At 33.7% G+C, this 20,331-nt stretch overlaps 2 protein-coding genes across 5 annotated transcripts in view; one reads left to right on the top strand and one right to left on the bottom strand.

Annotated features, from left to right (window-relative positions):
* LOC138713718 (ATP-binding cassette subfamily G member 4) overlaps window positions 1-20,331 on the bottom strand; it is a 405,479-nt gene that overhangs the window by 104,366 nt on the left and 280,782 nt on the right. The window lies entirely within an intron of this gene.
* On the top strand, window positions 1,783-10,668 carry LOC138713720 (uncharacterized). The gene is made up of 2 exons (XM_069846031.1): window positions 1,783-1,960; window positions 9,585-10,668. The coding sequence occupies exons 1-2, from the start codon at window positions 1,953-1,955 to the stop codon at window positions 10,597-10,599; spliced, it is 1,023 nt and encodes a 340-aa protein (XP_069702132.1). The 5' UTR covers window positions 1,783-1,952; the 3' UTR covers window positions 10,600-10,668.

The raw sequence follows: 20,331 nt of genomic DNA, 5'->3' as shown, positions 1-20,331 counted from the left end.
GCTATTCTGTACATTCGTTTCATGTATTTCCTAAAATAATTTTTATATATACATTGATTTTTATCTCAGAGAATTAACGAACGAGAGTGCATTGATTTAGCATGCAGTAATAGTACGTTAGCTTAGCATTATTTTAATAATTCAAATTTTAACTATGCTCAATTGAATCGTGTTAAAATACATAACATATATATGCAATAAATGCAATGCAAAAAAAAAAAATTGGGTAATGAGCGAAGCAGATTATTTTACGCTGTTGTAAAAGTTGTTCCCTGGATCAAATGTCCTATTTTAATTATGTAATTACTTCATATTTATTTCTAATAAGTGCAGCGGAGCGCACGGGTACAGCTAGTTATGAATTATAACATTAACTCATTTCGAAAAAAAAAGTGATGTATCTGATTTTGCAACTACACGCCTCAAATGCAAATAAAACGAAGAGTATGATCATAAGAAGAAAAATACAGAAGATAAACTTTCGAATTCTAAACGAGGCAGTAGAGCAAGTGGACGGCTTCAAATACTTGGGATGTACTATAAGCAGTAACATGAGCTGCTGCCAGAAAGTCGAAGTGAAGAGAAGCGAATAGAAGCATTTGAAATGTGGGTATGGAGAAGAAAGGAACGTGTGAAGTGGACAGACAGAATAAGAAACTAAGGGTAAGTACACGTTGGAGCGACGATAAACGATAAAAGAAGCAGCGATGCTATATCAGAGAGAATTGAAGCATGCATTGTCATTGAGGTGTGCATATTGGAGTAACGATAAAAGCGAAGATACGCGATAAAAGCGAAGATACGCGATAAAAGCGACGAAAATGAAAAGTTCCATTTTCTTCGCTCTTGTCGTTTATATGATCTCTGATTAAGATAATATTAATCTGTATAATTACCGGTAGTTATCAATATATCCGAATATTAATCGATTTATTATTATTTCGGCGTATTAAATTAATTATTGTAGATATTGACAAATTGATCAGTTGTGTATTTATTCGTCATATGTTATGAGATCACAAGAACCAATCACAACACAACGAATTTATAATATCTTTGGGATGAGAAAGGGGTTTAATTTTGTACGTATTTAAGTTATATTAACTTTGAACTTAGCAGCTGATATTTCCTATGTATCTTATTTCATTAAGTGGATGCATAGAATATCTTCTACTGATAAATCAAAATGTTCTCTTCCCGCGTCCTCGTCGCTCCGATATGAACACTTGATTCTTTGATAATACCAAAGCGTCGCTAGCTCATTTCTTTTATCGTTTATCGTTGCTCCAACATGTACGTACCCTAAGCTGTGTTGGAAAGAGTGAGTGAAGAAAGAATGATGCTGAAACTGATCACGAAGAGGAAAAGGAATTGGTTCGGCCACTGAGAAGAAACTGTCTACTGAAGGATGCATTGGAAGGAATGGTGAACGGGAGAAGAGTTCGGTGTAGAAAATATCAGATGATAGACGACATTGGATCATATAAGGAAACAAAGAGGAAGACAGAAAATAGGAAAGACTGGAGGAAGCTGGATTTGAAGTGAAAGACTTGCCCTTGGGCAGAACACTAAATGAAATGTAGGAACGCAGCGCATTCACAGAACACCAAAAATTCTCTCCGCCACCGGGACTCGAACCTGGGTTTTCAGCTCTGTGTGCTGACGCTTTACCCACTAAGTCGCACCGGATTCCAGTTCAGTTAAATTCATGTCACCCCGTTTATAAATCATTGCCGTTGAAGTATGTGTTGTACATTTTAGTCTCGAAGTCAGACGAGGCGAAGATAACCAAGTAAAGGTCGAGAATGTGTACGTGAAGTCTTTAGGTATGACCAGTTCGTTATCATGCAGTCAGAAGGCAAAGCGACTTCTAGAGCACTAAATAGCTCCCGAAACGCTACTTAAGAACGAACATATGCATCAACGGCCTCGAACTGTGTGTCGGCTTAGATATGTTTCGGTAAGTTACTTACGTGTCTTTAGCATGTATAATTATTTATTAATTTACCTGTAATTTGTTAATAACTTTGTGGGTTTGTAATTACGATTTAAACTTCATCGTTTTTAAGTAACAAGGCATAGAGAGGTAGAAATACCCTTCATGAGAGATTGCAGGTTACAGAAATACATATTAATACTAGCCGTACCCGGTGCGCTCCGCTGCACCTGTTAGAAATAAATATAAAGTAATTACATAATTAAAATAGGACGTTTTGATCCAGGGAACATTCGTGTTTGATAGAAGGATAAATCGTTTAATATGTTACTTAATTTAAATTATATTTAAATAATTAAAATGCGGTCATTTTGGTCCAGAGAGCACTCATTTGGTTCAATGACAATTCCTTTCACATGTTTCTTAATTGTATTACATGCAACCATAGTTTAATGAAGATTGACATATCATTTAGTTTTAATGTGTATACTTTATATTACTTGCTACATGTTTCAGAAGTTACTATAATAACATTGTAGAATTATGTTCATCTAGAGAAACTACACTTTCCAGTGGTGAAATAATAATTAAACAATTAATTAGCTTCCGATATTATGTCTTCATACAAACACAGAAATATTCTCTTAGGCTATGTTTAATAGCTTTCGATTGTTGTTGTCCAAGGCCCCTTATAGACGAAGTCATTTGTTTTTATTTCAGTACAGCGCCTTAGATGACGTTGTTATTGTAATTTTAAAACTCATTTATCTCATTAAATATCAGTCCTATCAAAATTTTGTATAGAATAAAACTTATCGGAAATTAATTTTAAAGAAACGTTTGTTATGTAATATTTTTCATGAAAATCAATAATAAGCGAGATATTTCGATTTATTTAATTCAGGCCCCCTTATAACCCTCCTTTTAAATAAAGTGTTTTGAATGCCATATAGGCTAAAATCTAAGTTACAACGAACTTAATTTATATTTCAATTTTCATATAAATCGGTTCAGCCATTATCGCGTGAAAAGGTAACAAACATCCAGACACACATACAAACAAAAATTTCTAAAAAGGGATTTTCGGTTTCAGGATGGTTAATTATATATGTTAGGACCAATTATTTTTGGAAAATCGAAAATTACCAGAAAAATTTCGGCTACAGATTTATTATTAGTATAGATAATAACGAAATTATAAGAGAAATGAAAGTAATTAATATAAGTTCAAAAATAGGAAATTATAAAGAGAAGTGGCTTGCCTGTGTATAGAGAAAGCTTTAAAATAGCATTCCAAATGTAGGGTGAACAGCAAGTAATATCATTAATTTGAGATATTTTAAGCAGAAAGTTTAATACAATTTTTCTTCATTTTCGAGATAAAATTATTTTATATGAAACAATTCATGGCGTGTTTTTTTCTATTTATTTATTTATTAATGAACATAACAGGCAAGGCCCAATTACAATGTTCAAGACTGACAAACTAATTTATAAAACATAAACAAGGAGAAGGAAACATACACTTATTAAAAACTGAAACAAAATAGAAAAAAGAGAAAGAAAAAAAGAGAGAAATTGAAATGAGGTGTGAAAGTAGCTTCAAATTAACTAACAAAAATGTTCTGTAAAATATAATAAATCTATACATCTAAATTAAATAATTCTGATTGTTGTCTTATACAGTGTAAATGTCCGATTATTAAAGAGTCCTCTGAAGTTAAGTATTTAGGCATAATTTTCGATAATCATTTAAAATGGAATCAACACATTAATTACCTTTGTAATAAATTACGTAAAATAGTACATTATTTTGTTTTATTGAGGAATTACTTGTCAATAAGTTTATTACGAACAATATATTTATCTTTATTTCAATCGGTAATTATGTATGGAATTATAGGGTGAGGTAGCTCATTTAAATCCAATTTTAATCCACTTTATTTATTACAGAAGAAAATAATTAAAATATGTCTTCATAAACTATTGATTTTCCATCTCAAAATTTGTTTCTAAACTTTAATGTACTTAACGTAAGACAAATTTATTATATTGTATTAATAAAATTCATACATAAAAATCGAAATAATTTTGAATTGTATTCTCATAGTTATGAAACAAAAGGTATGAATTCTTTAAGATTGTTTGAACCAAAATGCAACACTGTTACAGTATTTAATCATAGTAGTAATTTAGGCCCAAGAATAAATAACAAATTCAGATTTAAATATCCTAATCTTGTCAATTCTAATAGTTCTAGTATTAAATTTAAAAAGTTATGTATGGATTTTGTACAAATTGAAAAATTGTAAATTTAAATTTATGTACTATAATTGCACAGTAGACATAAGACAAATTGTATTGTATACTTATTAATTTCAATTCAGGAATCCGCCCCTGAGCACCACGAGTTCTACTCTTTCAGGGGCGAGCTAAAGTTTTTCTGTATATATAATATATGTTATGTCATAATTATTAGCAAAATAATAAATAAATAAATAAATAAATAAATAAATAAATAAATAAATAATTCTGTATCTAGAGAAATTCATATTGAAAATATCAACATTCGGATGAGGATGTAATTTGTTGTAACATTTGGAAAAACTGGGGAATTTTTGTGGGATTCAGTATTTGCCCTTGGTACATGAAATAAATTTCGAAATTTTGTATTAAGTTTAGGTGCATATATTGTTATATAATAAAATAAATCAACACAGGCAATGCAAGGTGGTTAATATCTATCTGTACTGAAGACGGAATTTCTTCTTGAACCTCTAAATATTCTGTATTGCTTATTATGAGATCAAGAGTTCTATTGTTTATAAAATATTTTATTATGAGATTTTAAATTGAATAAATCAATAAATTTCATTAACTCTCTTGTTCGACAGATCATACGTATCATTAATAATTTCAGGTATGTTAAAGTCTCCCAAAATCTAAATTTTACTGTCAGAAAAAATTTATAATTTTTATAAGCGATTTCAAAAAAATTATTGTAAATTTCGGTTGTTGAATTGGGTGGGAAATATACTACACAATTAAATATTTTGAAAAGCCATTGACTTAATTCCCAAGATGCTCAGTCAATAGTACCATAGAATACTTAAAAGTAGAAAGGTGCTAAGTGCCAAAATTAAAAAAAAAGTGTGATATTTCAGTGTTACTACAGTCTAGTATATACAGTCACGAAGCTCAATACGTAGTAAATATGCATCCATAGATAGTTGCTAACCACTAGGATCGCTACTATCGCCTCATTACAGACAATACGAAATAGTACCTGCACAGTCTATTGTTCCTAGAACCCTCATAAACTCAAGCTTCGTGACTATTGTGGTATAACTGTGCAGAGTGCCAAGAAGCATTAGATATCAACAGCGCTAGGTCCACAGAAGATGGTAAACTGTTATTAAGTCCATCAAAAGATGGCAGTGGTGCTAAGTTACCAAGCTCTCTCATAAGAAAGGTGTAATGTGCCATTCGTTTTGATTTTTCGCTGGTGTTTATTTGTCGTGTTAATAGTGAAGTTCAGGAAAAGGCAATGGTGATTATATTTCATGGTGTTTTCTACAAACAAAAAGATCATCGGAGGTAAGACATATACATGACATAATACTATACATAGGTAATGTATGACTATGAATCACATAGAAACATAATGTATTACCTCTAGCTGACGCAGCTGGTTTGTTTTAAAACATTAGCGCGTTTTTCTTTATTATAAGTGGCATGAAAATACAGATTAAAACAGTGAAGTACGCCTTATTTGAAAATATCTTCATTTTCTAAGATCTTTGACCAAAATTATTCAACATTATTTCTGATAGGGCTCTTTACTTCATATCGCTACAGCAGCGGTCATCAGAACACTGCATCCTCGGACAAGCGTCTCTTACCCGCGGACAAGACACTGCCCTAGCGTGCAAAAAATAATTATGGTTTATTTAACGAGAGATTTACGCTTCCTTAAGAATAAAAAGATTTGTAAGGATCGATGTTGAGAAATATACTCATAGTTCAGCCTTTGTCAAGACTACAAAACACTTACTGTATTTCTTACATCTGATCGCTTGAACTCAATACAATTATAAAAATAAATCTCTGCATACAGGGTGTGCTATTTATCTTGTGCACTTATTATAACTTTTTTGTTTGGATTAGTATTGGAATTTTTGTTTTTGAGAGTTATGTTAGAACGAGGGGTTAACATGAGTGTAGAGATTTGGTGCATGTATCTGCATTATGGTACAAGATACACGTGACGTCATCAATTGCTCAAATAGTACTACATACTTTAGTCATGTTATATTGATTACACACATTAAGACGAGTTCAAAAATGTATCACAATGTCACCTTCCCAATCAATAACAACAACAAAATTCAAAATGAATGCCATCAGAATGTGCCGTTTGTTGTGGTGCCCCATTCATCTTGTGTATTAACTTACACAGAACTAAAGACGACTGACGTCCGTACACGTCATAAGTTGTGTTTTAGCTGTCTTAACATGTAAACAAACCACAACAACACTGTCGATGCCACAATCCACGTACAGTGGTCTGCACGTTCTCCGGACCTGTCGCCACTCGACTACTTCCTGTGGGAAACTGCAAAGGACAGTGTGTACCAGAACATTCTGACAACACCAGACGACATACAGCAACGCATTCGACAGGCTTGTGTGTCCATTCAGCCAGGAACATGCCGGGCAGTCATACGGTCTTTAGGGGAATGTTTTCAAATGTGCATTAATGTGAATGGTCACCATTTTGAACATCTTCTGTGACTCTAAAAGCATCACATTATCACATTGGGAGTACATTTTTGTCTCGTTTTGTTGTTATTGATTAGAAAGGTGACATTGCGATACATTTTTGAACTCGTCTTAATGTGTATAATCAATGTAACATGTTTAAAGTAGTCGACCTGGTTGGCGAGTTGGTATAGCGCTGGCCTTCTATGCCCAAGGTTGCGGGTTCGATCCTGGGCCAGCTCGATGGCATTTAAGTGTGCTTAAATGCGACAGGCTCGTGTCAGTAGATTTACTGGCATGTAAAAGAACTCCTGCGGGACAAAATTCCGGCACATCCGGCGACGCTGATATAACCTATGTAGTTGCGAGCGTCGTTAAATAAAACATAACATAACATGTTTAAAGCATGTAGTGCTATTTGAAAAATTGATGACGTCACGTGTATCTTGTACCATAATGTAGTTACATGCACCGAATTCCCACACTCATGTAGCCTCTCATTCTAATATAACGCTCAAAAAACAAAAATTCCAATACCTATCCAAATAGAAAAGTTATAATGGGTGCACAAGATAAATGGGACACTCTGTATAGATCTAGTAAACTTCATGTTGAACATAATACAATTATATTGCGGTGGGGGGGGGGAAACGTAAATAACTCTCAAATTACGAAAGACGTATTTTTAGGTAAAAAAAAAACCGTAAGAATACGAGAGAAACGTAAATCTGACAACCCTACGGCATGCTGTGAATAATTATGGACTGATGTTCAGTGCTATTAGGTTATTTATGCACATTATCAGTCACATACATGTAGCAGGACTCTGTCATGTTGTTAACATGACAAAGGTCTACTTTTTAAACTGTTCAGAAGAATATAAGAAGAGGGAAAATAGTTATTTATGGTACTTGTGATGTAAGTGTGTCTTTAATGCGCGAGTGGAAAGATTTAAGCACGAGGCGTCAGCCGAGTGCTTAAATTACACGAGCACAATGAAGATCACGCTCACAAGTACCATACGTAATTTTATCCATGACCATAACAAAAAATTTTGTTTTATAAAAGAAAATATGTTGAAAATAAATCCTTATATAACCAGATATCATGGCATGGATTTTAGAATCGATACGTGTACTAGGTAGGTCATGATGTAGGAGGCCATGAATAGTGAAGAATGGTATCTAAGGCGTTGGATAAATAACAAATTATAATTAATTATATAATTTTAATATACAGGGTTAGTTGGAAGTCCCGCACCACCTAAATAACTTTTGAAGCATGTGGTTCAGTGACATGAAACTTGGTATGTTGGGATAACCATATACTAAGAACTCAGTAATGGTATTACCGAGTTTTTTCTACTTCCGGTTTAACCGGAAGTAACTCCAACTCTCTTATTTTAAATGGAACACCCAATATATTTTTTTATTTTTGAATAAAACCCATTAAGAGCTTTTCAAAAAGTACCAACACTTGATACTTCTGTACAAAGTCAGTGTTGCTAAATAAAAATGGAAGTGGTGCAAGATATTCCTAAAGCCTGGTTAAATCATTCCTTAAATGGTTTCTATGATCGAGTGACACATTGTAAAGCAGCTGAGGGCTACCAATTTGAACATATAATTTAGAAGATGAGCTAGCTTTGTTTGTTTGTTTTTTTTTTTTGTTAAGGAAGGAGTATTTTATTATTTTAATATTCGATACACTTTTCTGTTTTCTTGACTTAGCAACACTGAATTTGTACAGAAGTATCGAGTGTGGGTACTTTTTGAAAAGCTCTTAATGAGCACTATTCAAAAATAAAAAATATATATATTGGGTGTTCCATTTAAAATAAGAGAGTTGGAGTTACTTCCTGTTAAACCGGAAGAAGAAAAAACTCGGTAATACCATTATTGAGTTCTTAGCATATGGTTATCCTCACATACCAAGTTTTATATCACTGAACTGTATGCTTCAAAAGTTATTTAGGTGGTGCGTTTATTATTTTAATATTCGATACACTTTTCTATTTACTTCACTCAGTGACACTGAATTTGTACAGACTAAGTATCAAGAGTGGGCAATTTTTGAAAAGCTCTTAATGAGTACTATTCAAATATAAAATAAAATATTGGGTGTTCCATTTAAACTAAGAGAGTTGGAGTTACTTCCGGTTAAACCGGAAATAGAAAAACCTCTATAATACCAGTATTGAGTTCCTAGTATATGGTTATCCTCACATACCAAGTTTCATGTCACTGAACCGTATGCTTCAAAAGTTATTTAGATGGTGCGGGACTTTTAACTAAGCCTGTATATATATATATATATATATATATATATATATATATATATATATATATATATATATATTTTTTTCACTTTAAACGTGTATTTTAATCTTTTTGAAGTTTCAGGGATTCTTTAGATGAGTTCACGGGACTAATGTGATTAAAATAATTTCACATTTTACTCGTAAGCTTATGAGGAGTATTAAAACGTAAATAAAGAAGTAGAGGTAGTGACATCTAGTAACTTCTTAGTAATAATGGAATGGAAAGTGTAGATGTGTGCCCGGGTACTATGAAAATACTAATGGATTGTGAGGTAAAGCTTAAACTGTCTTTATTTCACTAGTGGAATAAAGTAATGTTGAATAAAAGCCTACTTTACAAACGCAAAAGTATTGAGTAAACGTATGTTTTTTTGTTAAGGTCGTGGATAAAAATATAATGTAGATTTTAAAACCTTTAACATTAAAATCAGGGAGTTTTCTCAGTGCCATTCGTGATAATGTTTTTAGTACCGTAGATTTTAAAATTTTTCTTAACTCTAAACGGGGATCCAAGTTGAATAAACCAAGTAAGCAAATCTTTACTTTCTGCGTTTTCTCTTGTTTCAGAACGTACATTCGTCTACCGCATTTTCTGGGGTACGTGGCTACGCTTGTGATCAGCATTTTAATCTTATGGATGATTGTTTTCCCCATAGGATTTCCAAACGTATTCAGTAGCACAAAATCTACCTTGCCTCAGCCACTAAGACACACGAAATTTAATATTCATCCTTCTGTGAAACAGATAGCTTTTCTAAAAACCAACAGCATATTCGAAGGCTTTAATAACGTCACGGGGACTGCAAATGGTGAACTCATTGTACCTAACATTTTACATTATGTACGTATTAGACGGAAAAGTTTCTCGTTTATAGAAGCTGTTTGTATACTATCTGCTTTCAAGAATCATAAGCCAGATATGATTATGTTCCACACAGATATGACAGAATTCACCGGTCCTTACTGGGAGAAAATAAAAAACACACCTGGGTTTTCTTACAAAATAAATAAGATCAAAGTCCCTAGGCACATATTTGGGAAGCAAATAAGTAGACAGTACTTCTTACTGCACGCCACCGAGTTCATGAAGATCAAGACGTTGATGGACTTCGGTGGAATCGTGCTCGACAGCGACATTTATGTGGTGAAGAGTCTGAAGGGCTTCAGGAAGTACGAGATGGCGATTGGCTGGGAAAATGGAGCGTGCATAAGCACGAGGGTCTTGATTGCTCATAAAGAAGCTCGTTTCTTGAAGCTATGGCTGCAGTCGTTCCGGCAGTATTACCCCAGTAAGTGGTACTACAACGCGGGGTGCAAGCCCACTTGGGAAATATTGACAGCGAGGCCGGAACTTGTTCACCGAGTCAGAATTTTATTTGGACTGCGATCGCTGGCTCGTTACTTGTACAGAAAGTGGAACTGGAGCGGTTGGAAAAAGTTATACACAATCCCTGTTCTCGTGAGGCACAGCAGTTTAAGACCGGTACGATTTAAGTGGCTTCCAAAATTTGATGAGAAGACTATTAAATATTATCCGTTAGCGTTTGGAGTTATGGTGAGGGATGTGTACACTTTTACGTAACACTCATCAAGTGAACCTGCTCGACAAACGTGTTGTAATTCAGGCTATAAAATGTAAATGACTCCGTTTATGAACTTTATCACTGACCGCACTTCACAAGCGGTGGGAGGTGGAATAGGACCGTCCATCTTCAACCAATGAAACGAAGCTACTGAGAGCACTCGGGAAGTTCCGCTAGCGCATGCGCCATGCCAGGACATTACTCTATCATGTACACGCAGTCGCTTCGCGCAACATAGGGTTTGCTAGCTGTGGACGATTGGGAAAGTTACTTTATGGACGCGCTTCGTATTATGATAATAATTTTTGAGAATTTGTTACAATTTTACTGAGCGAGAGAAGGACCAGTTTTGTGCAGAAACTTCTCCGTGAACATTCCCTTAATACGTTGACACAAAAAAACCGATCTTCTTCTCTCTCTGTAAAATTGCAAAAAAATTCTCAAAATGAACTATCATAATATTATTAGTATCACAATATTACCAACATTTACCCTAAATATACTCTATTGGGGTAGCCACATTAAGTTTAGAAAGGGAACATTCCTAACTCGGCTCCATTGGTTGCTATGGATGTCAGATAAATACGTTTGTTTGAGAAAGGGTACAGAACCGAATGAACGAGTTTTTGAAGAAAAAACCCTATTAATAAAAAAATTAATTGAAGACATAAAAAAGTTCTCAAAAATGTAAGTGAAAAAGCAAAGTCTTTCTATGGCACCTTTGTAAATTGTCTAACTACAACATAGGGTAATGCAAAGTAAAGTTTTTCATGCCAAAAGAGTAAATAAGAGGAGTATTTTCATCTTTATCACTATTTTGTATAAATATTGTTCATTAAAGCATTGAATTGTAATATTTTCACTTTCTGAACTCTCATTGCTCCTGTGTTTAGTTTAGAAAGGGCACATTTCAAGACAAAAAAAATTCCATAGAACCCCGTTCCATTAAAAAATCTGAAACTCGTGTGTGAAGTATATTTTAGTATCTTTACCAAAATGTAATACAAAGAATTGAAAGAAAGAATTTTTTTCTTTAATTTAAATAGATTTTTGTGTCTCCTGTAAAATTGGGAAAATGTGACTTGTGCCCTTTCTAAAATAAACGATTAAATGATTTACAATTTCAGAGTAATGATAAGACATTATCATAGCTTGTGAGTGCATTTAATTAAGTTGCTGAAAACTGTTGAAGTTTAAAAAAAATATATTGTACATAAGACAATAAAAGGTTATTGTAAACTTTTAAAAATAATTGTTATTAACTTTTATTATTTATTATGATCTTCTACCCTAACATTGAATGAGAAAATATATATATTTGAGTAGCAATATAATACAGTGCAGTGTGGCTACTTATTTATAGTGATATGCTGTTAATTCTTTATCGGTCTTACTAATAAAATCTCTTATACAGATGTTGAACTGTCTTATACTTACACAGTGAATAGCTCGTTTATAAGTCGTGTGTAAATTCCTTACTTATAATCACTACATACGACACAGTTGCAGATGACCAGTTTTACTTTTTGGTGGAAAAACCTGGTATGAAACATATAATAATTCAAATAATGGATTAAATTAATAAAATAAATGGTCTGACATAAATTATCTTTCTGTCAACGAAAATAAAACCATAATTAGCCTACTCCATTCTCATTATTTGAAAAATGTAACAAAACTCCTAAATCTATATTGTGTTAAATTACATAGGGGAGAGTCGGGTATTATCGGACATCGGGTAATATCGGACAGTGCGTTTCTTTCATCTACCACCATATGGTAGTACCTGAATGACATGGTTACGTTTCTCTATGCGGCATCACAGAAATGTAACCATGTCTATCAGGTACTATCATCGTGTGGTAGATGAAAGAAACTCACTGTCCGATATTATCTGATGTCCGATACTACCCGACTCTCCCTAACTCTGATTGTTATTATCGCCGCGGTCTCATGCTTAACATTCGGCAGGTCTTTGAAATTTAATTGTATTATTGTTTTCAATTTCTTGTGTCGCCGCTCCAATGACTCGCCTCAATTTCAATGTTGCAACCAATAAGCTGCTTCCATTATTAAATGACACCTACTTGTCTAATCCACGTGGACTAAAACCGAGGTTGCAATGTCTTGTGCTGAGGACGAACATTAAGGTATGTGATTAAAAATTATTATTAAAGAGTTATTATTAAGAGTTACGAATGTCAACGTACTCGTATATGAAACAACAACAATAATAATAATAATAATAATAATAATAATAATAATAATAATAATAATAATATCCATTTAACAATATAACGAACTAGTGCTTATTCTTATCGAGGAAGTAGACGTGACAACGTGACGCTTAGAGAGAAACCTACAGAGCAACAATCGGTCGGCAAAATTATGTTTTAAAAGCTCACCGCACGTTATTGTATGATGCCGACATGTTAAGCATGAGGCTGCGGCGATAATATCTTATACATTGTAAATGTCCGATATTATTAAGGAGTCCTCTGAAGTTAAATATTTAGGATAATTTTCCACAGTCAGTTAAAATGGAACCAACATATTAATTACCTTTGTAATAAATTACGTAAAATAATATATTATTTTATTTTATTGAGGAATTATTTGTGTATAAGTTTATTAAGCATAATATAGTTAACATTCTTTCAATCAGTAAATGCATGGAATTATAGGATGAGGTAGCTTATTTAAAACCTTTGGGGAGGCCGAGACGTAGATGGGAAGATAATATTAAAATGGATTTGAGGGAGATGGGATATGATGATAGAGACTGGATTAATCTTGCTCAGGATAGGGACCAATGGCGGGCTTATGTGAGGGCGGCAATGAACCTCCGGGTTCCTTAAAGCCAGTAAGTAAGTAAGCAAGCAAGTAAGTAAGTAAGGTAGCTTATTTAAAAACAATTTCTTCAGAGAGTTCTCATATTTTGAACATTATATCATTGTCTTATTTGCACTGTCGTTGAAAAGTTTAATATCTCTAAGCGTAAATATAAAATATTTTGTTTTTCGAGCAATAGCTTATGCACTGAGTTTGACTGTGTAACACGCCTCTCTTCTTTGACGTGGTTGACGGCATTATTACATCCTAGAAGTGAAAGCACGAACGAAGATTTTACGACGTCACGTATTGCCAATGTCATTGGATACAATTCCATGCCAGGTCATGAAGTTACCTAGAAGTTTTGCTGCCAGATATGCTAAGAATGTCTTAGATAATGTCCGTTGCGTACGAGATTTAACGAGCTGGCATTTTCAAGTCAATAATTGCTTCTAACCTAATTTAGTCAGCTAAAGTTATGAACTCGCTTGTATACACCAAAAGTCAGAGCGGACGATTTTTCCTAAGCAAAAATTGAAGACATATTATATAATATGTATTTTTTTTATTAAACTTCTGTTCATTGATTTTATTTCTTAACCCACAAACTTTGAATGCAGGCTAAAGGACAATTTTTATTACCTTGAAGATAAAACATGGAACCACTTATAATAGACGTATGCATGGAAACAAGTTTCACTTATTAACACTACAGATCCAATCCAAGTGGCATGGGCAAATAACAGCACGCTTATTCATTTAGCACATCAGCTTTCGGACCACTCTCTTCACATATATCATCTTTTGGAAAACACACATACGCACTAGAGACGAACAACGATCGAGAAAGCAAGACTAACAGCGCCCGGAAAGCCGAAAACCCGCACGACAATGTTGTATACATCGCTTCGTTGACGTAAAGACTGTTTGTGTTTCGAGACGTCGAGATTGATCACTTCCGAAGTCCCGAACGTCAAGCAGCCTTGAATCGACACAGTTGTTTAAACCTGACTGAACTTTTATCTACTTTGGCAACTGTTATATACTGTATGTACAGGGACATCATTTTATTTTTACTTCAATTTTTATTGTACCTGAGTTTTTGAAGTACTTCACTCCTGCCCCTTCTACTAATGAAGTTCCAACTGCCCTTCACACAGAACCAAGGCCGCATATAGTAAACAGCACTGAGTTAGTGAGCATAGTACGTTCCAGAAATATGTTCACGTTTTCCAGTGATGAAAGAGCTTTCAATATTGAATCATATTTTCGCACAGGTACTCTCCGTTTGCCTACGTCGCATCCCGATTTACCCCACCTGCTTCTGTTCGCCTCTCTGTAAAACTGGGCTGTCTTAGCTCTTTTATGAAAACATTAATTTCTGTTAGGGGACGTTTACGTAATATTATGCAACTGTTTAAAATAACTTAAATAAAAGGGCCTCGTTAAGTAATTAAATATCACGTGATTTCCCCCCTTTCTACGATCCTGCGGCATAACCACTTGGACGGACAGCAGATAGCATGTCTGAGTAATTTTATCTGTGCGGGTCGGGCAGAAGTGAAGATTGAATTTACAGTACGTAAGGTACTCTTTTATAGAGTAGGTACAGAATTATTTCAACATGGGTTACTAGTACGAAGGACGAAACTGGCAATTGGAATTAGATGCAATAGTCTATAGTGCGATAATATGCACAAAAGAACTGAAGGCTGTATCGAAAGGAACGGCCACCATTTTAAAAAATGTGTTTAAATATTCATATTATGATTATTTTTCAATTTAACTTCTTTCTCTATATTGTACGCTAATGCACTATAGACAGTATATTATACACTGCATAATGAATACGTTCGCATGGATAACTCAGTTCGTGAGTAAAAACACTTATTCTTAATACCGTACTGTATTTTGATTAAACAAAAACCTAATGAAAATTATCGAACTCAAAATCGCGATATTTCCTAGATTATGTAAATGGATGAACTAATTTTCTTCCCTCCTATACCTAGAAGAGTGATTTGTTTGTGTTTTACGCCAGTATCATCGAACTACAGTCGTGGAAGGGGGTAGAAAACTGTGTTTCCGGTTGTCTAAAGGCATAGCCAGGTTAATATTAAAAATGTTAGTAAAAATAAAATGATGTCCCTGTATAAACAATCAAGTAGCCTATTTGAAACATCATCTTTACTTTTCAGTGTACAACAACCCATTCCCAGGTCTTTATTTAATTACTAGGCCCTTATTAAAAGGCTACGAATTTTCTTTTCATATGTTTGAGATCAAGTGTGCAATCTCAAGTAAAAATATATTAACGTTATGTTTTATGTTTCTTAGAAATGCAAATTTATTTGAGAATTGTTTTTTTTTCTATTTATATAACCATAGGTAATATCATATAATAGAACCAGAACATTTTGATAACTAAGATACTGTTCTGTTTTGTCTTTTTGTCTCATTTAAAAATTTATAATATTATTTATTTCAATGATGCATGTTATTCGAAGTTACGAAATCTTTTCATGCCGACCAAATGCTATTTCGAGAATGATGAGCGAGACTCGAAGCGCACGAGAATGACGAGACGAGACTCGAAAGACAAATGCAACGAACACAGCGAGCGAGAGCGGCAGTTAGTTTTGTTCATCTCTAGTACTTAGTTACACTCAGTACAATAATTGTGCAATTATTGATGATTGATGATCGGTACGGAAAATGAATGACAATAAGTCAACTTGTTAATAAAAACAAGTTGAAAGTAGAAAGTAACATACAAATAAAGTAAGCCTATATTTCTACTAAGTTCTTGTCAGCCATAGCTGTTGCCACAGTGAAATGTGGAATTTAGCTGCTATAAGGAAAACTGTGACTGACGTAACACAGCCATAACGTAAACAAGGCCAGTGAAAGAATGGAAACGTTTCGTGTGTTTTTAGGTATATGACGTAATTCTGTAATAAATTGCAGTAGTATAACATTCCTTGAAACCAAATCTTCGTATAAATGAGACAAAGACAATCAGGACCAGTAAGCCACAGCCTTGGCTCTGTCGACCTCTTTTCAAACAATCACAGATATTAACTGTCATAAATATATATATATATATATATATATATACACACGGCACGGAAATTCTGTTCAGTGAATCAGTAAAGAATATAGGTATTTGTAAGGATAAAAGTTTAAATTGGAACATTCAAGTTGCAGAAACCTGCAAAAAAGTATTCTCATTAATCCACTCGTTTAGATGATTGAAGAATTTTCTACCCTTTTCCATGAAAAAAATGTTAGTGCAAACACTCGTGATGCCCCACTTCGATTACTGTGATATTCTGCTTACTGACCTAAGCGTTACTTCGGCGCAGAGACTACAACGTGTTCATAATATGTACGTCCGTTTCTTCTGCAATATTCGCCGGGCTGATCACGTAACATAATCCCTCGAAATGTTGTCCTGGCTTCGTCTAGAGGATCGTAGGAAAATCCATTGTCTTTCCCTTCTCTTTCACATATTGCATTTCTCCACTCCTGTCTATCTTGCGTCTCGTTTTCAAAATTTATCCACCCATCATAACCTAGACACACGATCACAACATTCCTCAATATGATCCATTCCCTCCCACCGAACATCCTCATATTCATCTTCTTTCACTGTGGCTGTTCCTCGACTTTGGAATTCCCTACCGAGTAATGTCAGGGACTGTCAGACATTAAACCAATTTAAGAATAGGTTAACGAAATATTTTTCTAACAATTCTTGTTAACAATAATAGCTGTTTCAGGCTTCTCAATGTTTAATGGTTATATATATCACAGATAAATATCTAAATTATCTCATTATTATTATTACTATTATTATTATTATTATTATTATTATTATTATTATAACTATTTCTTACCAATGTTTATTATTGTCACACTAACATTAGTTATCCAATTTTCATTATTTACTTTCATGTTGTTTTATGATCTAGATATTAATGTAAGAACTATGTAAGCAATATTGTATTCAATTAGAATTAGAGTCTGGCTGGGCGGAAGAGAAGGCCTACTGGCCTTAGCCCTGCCGGATTAAATAAATAAATAATAATTATTATTATTATTATTATTATTATTATTATTATTATATATATATATATATATATATATATATATATATATATATACATACGACCTAGTCCTTTATACTCGACAAAATATAGACAATTACTCATTAATAGCCAATATATATGATCATGAAATTATAAATAGTGAACAAATTAATATTCCATACTGTAGATTACATAAAACTACTATAAATTTTTCTGTCATGGGGATGAAATTATATAATAAGCTTCCCAGTCAATATTATAAGTTACCAACCAATAGTTTCAAAACTAGATTTTATAATTGGCTTTTAATTATTCCTTTCTACTGTGTAAATGAGTTTCTTAACATAAATTCATACGAAATTGTTTTTTAATAAATAAAGTTACTTACATTTAGTTACAAACATTACATTAAGAGTGAAGCGTTTTCACTAATTTTAGAGTTTCAAAATATTTTGTGTTTTCATTCTAATTAATCTTTACTGTTTTCAATTATATGTGTATTTCCAAATATATGTTTTTTGTGACGAAGCCTATCACTGTATGTTTAATGGCTTAATAAATTGAATTGAATTGAATTGATAGTGTATGTGCTTCCTAGCAAGCGGCCTGTGGTTCGATTCCTGGAAATGGAAGTGATTAATCTTCAGTCCATAGGATTGTTTGTTTGTCCCTTATCATTTACTGTCCTGTGTTGTCTCAGCGGTGGCTCTGTGCCGTGTTAACCACATGAGCAGATAGTAGCAATATGAGGTTGTCTTCAGTGTCGCTCAAAAGGTATAGTTCTCCTCTATATCGCACTGGATTGTAAGTCGGTAATGAACGGCGGAGACAAAACATATGAATGTAGAAAGAAATGACGACGGTCAGTACAAGAAATATATACTTATGTGCTGTAGTAGAATCGTATAAATTTTTCGGAGAATACTCCCATTCAAGGCATTTATTAGACCGACGGGAGGGAATTGGGCTGTGAAAATTGACCACAGGAGGCAACTGACCTATAGTCCGGGTCTGCTTACTTAATACCCTAAGGGTGAAACCTAACCATTTCCCCCCTCCCCCTTTTACTACATACGCTAGTGGATTATGGTGATTTTCTAGTTCGCAGGTTGAATTTTCTTCTGCCAACTTTGTTTCGAATTTCGGTACTGAGAAATACTACAACTGGCAGTGATTTTGTAACTGTTATGTTGGCAGCAGTGACACAAGTTGTCGGTAGTTTAAATTCTGAAAATTCAAATTGTTCTAGATTTCTGAGCCAATTACTGGAAGCTAGTGAAATTTGAACATACTAATAATTAATGAATATCAGTATTAATATTAATACATAATAGTTATTGTATGTGTTGCTTTGTGTTGTGGTTACAATTTCAAGATTAGAGTCAGGTAGGCTATGTGTAAATAAATATAACATATTTCGTGTAATATATGCCCTTGAGTAATCGATAGAAACACCATTTAACATTTTAATTAATTTCTTTCGTATGATGAAGAATGAGTGGAACAAAGAAAAATTCTCTCCGGCACCGGGATTTGAAGCCGGGTTTTCAGCTCTACGTGCTGACGCTCTATCCACTAAGCCATAAGACACAACGTGTGCACCTCTGCACATGTGTGGACATTGTGCCACTGTCATAAATCTATGACGCAGTGCATGAGGGTAGGCCACTAGAGGGAACCCAAAGGTGGAACTTAAACTGAGAGGATTCAATCCGACATCGGGATGGGAATCCGGTGTGGCTTAGTGGATAGAGCGTCAGCACGTAGAGCTGAAAACCCGGGTTCAATCCCGGTGCCGGAGAGAATTTTTCTCTGTTCCACTAATTCTTCATCATATGATGACGCAGAATTTCTGCATGAAAATATCATATGTACTTATATACATCGTAACAATAATTTTATTTCTTTCGTGTTTAGACTTTTATTACAATAATGGAGTAAATATTCTAAAGCATACATTTCAAAGTGGCATTCGTGTTCGAAATTCGTACTAATCATTTCACGTGATAAAACGAAATACATTTTTAGGTTAGGTCTCGTGAATCGTAAACTGTTTATTCAAAGCAATGAATTTCATGTTGTCAGACAAAAAACATTTTAATATTAGATCATACACTAATCTACTAACTACTAACATAATGTGCTAGAGATCCGGAAGAAAAATATACTCTTTCACAAATTATTGAACCTTTAGAAAACACCTCCCAAACATAAAGATGAGATGTGGTGAATAAGCAAGACATCGTTATTTTTAATACTATATTATTATTATTATTATTATTATTATTATTATTATTATTATTATTATTATTATTATAGTACATGGCATTATGTGATTTTATCCTCTTTTGGTGATATCTAATATTAATTGGCGACACTGAAGAGACGGCCAAATTAGCCTTTTAGGAACTACTCTTACGTATAGCTTGTTGGACTTTACATATCGTTATTGACAATATATCGATATGCATAGTCGTTTCCCTTCTCGGTTTATTGTGAATCAAAAATCTTCACGTTCACGTCCTCCGCTTCCCAAACTCGTTGTGGTTCTCGTTCCCGGTTTATTGTGGACCAGTCATTACACTCACGCAATGTTAAAACAGTGCCTTAATAGTTGTTTATACTGCAACCTGCAAATACACTTATAGACATTCATTTTTTTTTGTTCCGTAACTTCATGTTTTCTCCGTAGAAGGTAATGCAATTTTAATGAGAAATGAACTTTCAACTGACATTTATCGGGTTATAAAAAGCGATACATTACTAAGTACAGATAAAAGAATGATTAGTGTTATTATAATGTGATAA

Source organism: Periplaneta americana, chromosome 14 (genome assembly GCF_040183065.1).
Source record: "Periplaneta americana isolate PAMFEO1 chromosome 14, P.americana_PAMFEO1_priV1, whole genome shotgun sequence".
NCBI lineage: Eukaryota > Metazoa > Arthropoda > Insecta > Blattodea > Blattidae > Periplaneta > Periplaneta americana.
This window is presented reverse-complemented; position numbering and strand designations above follow the sequence as displayed.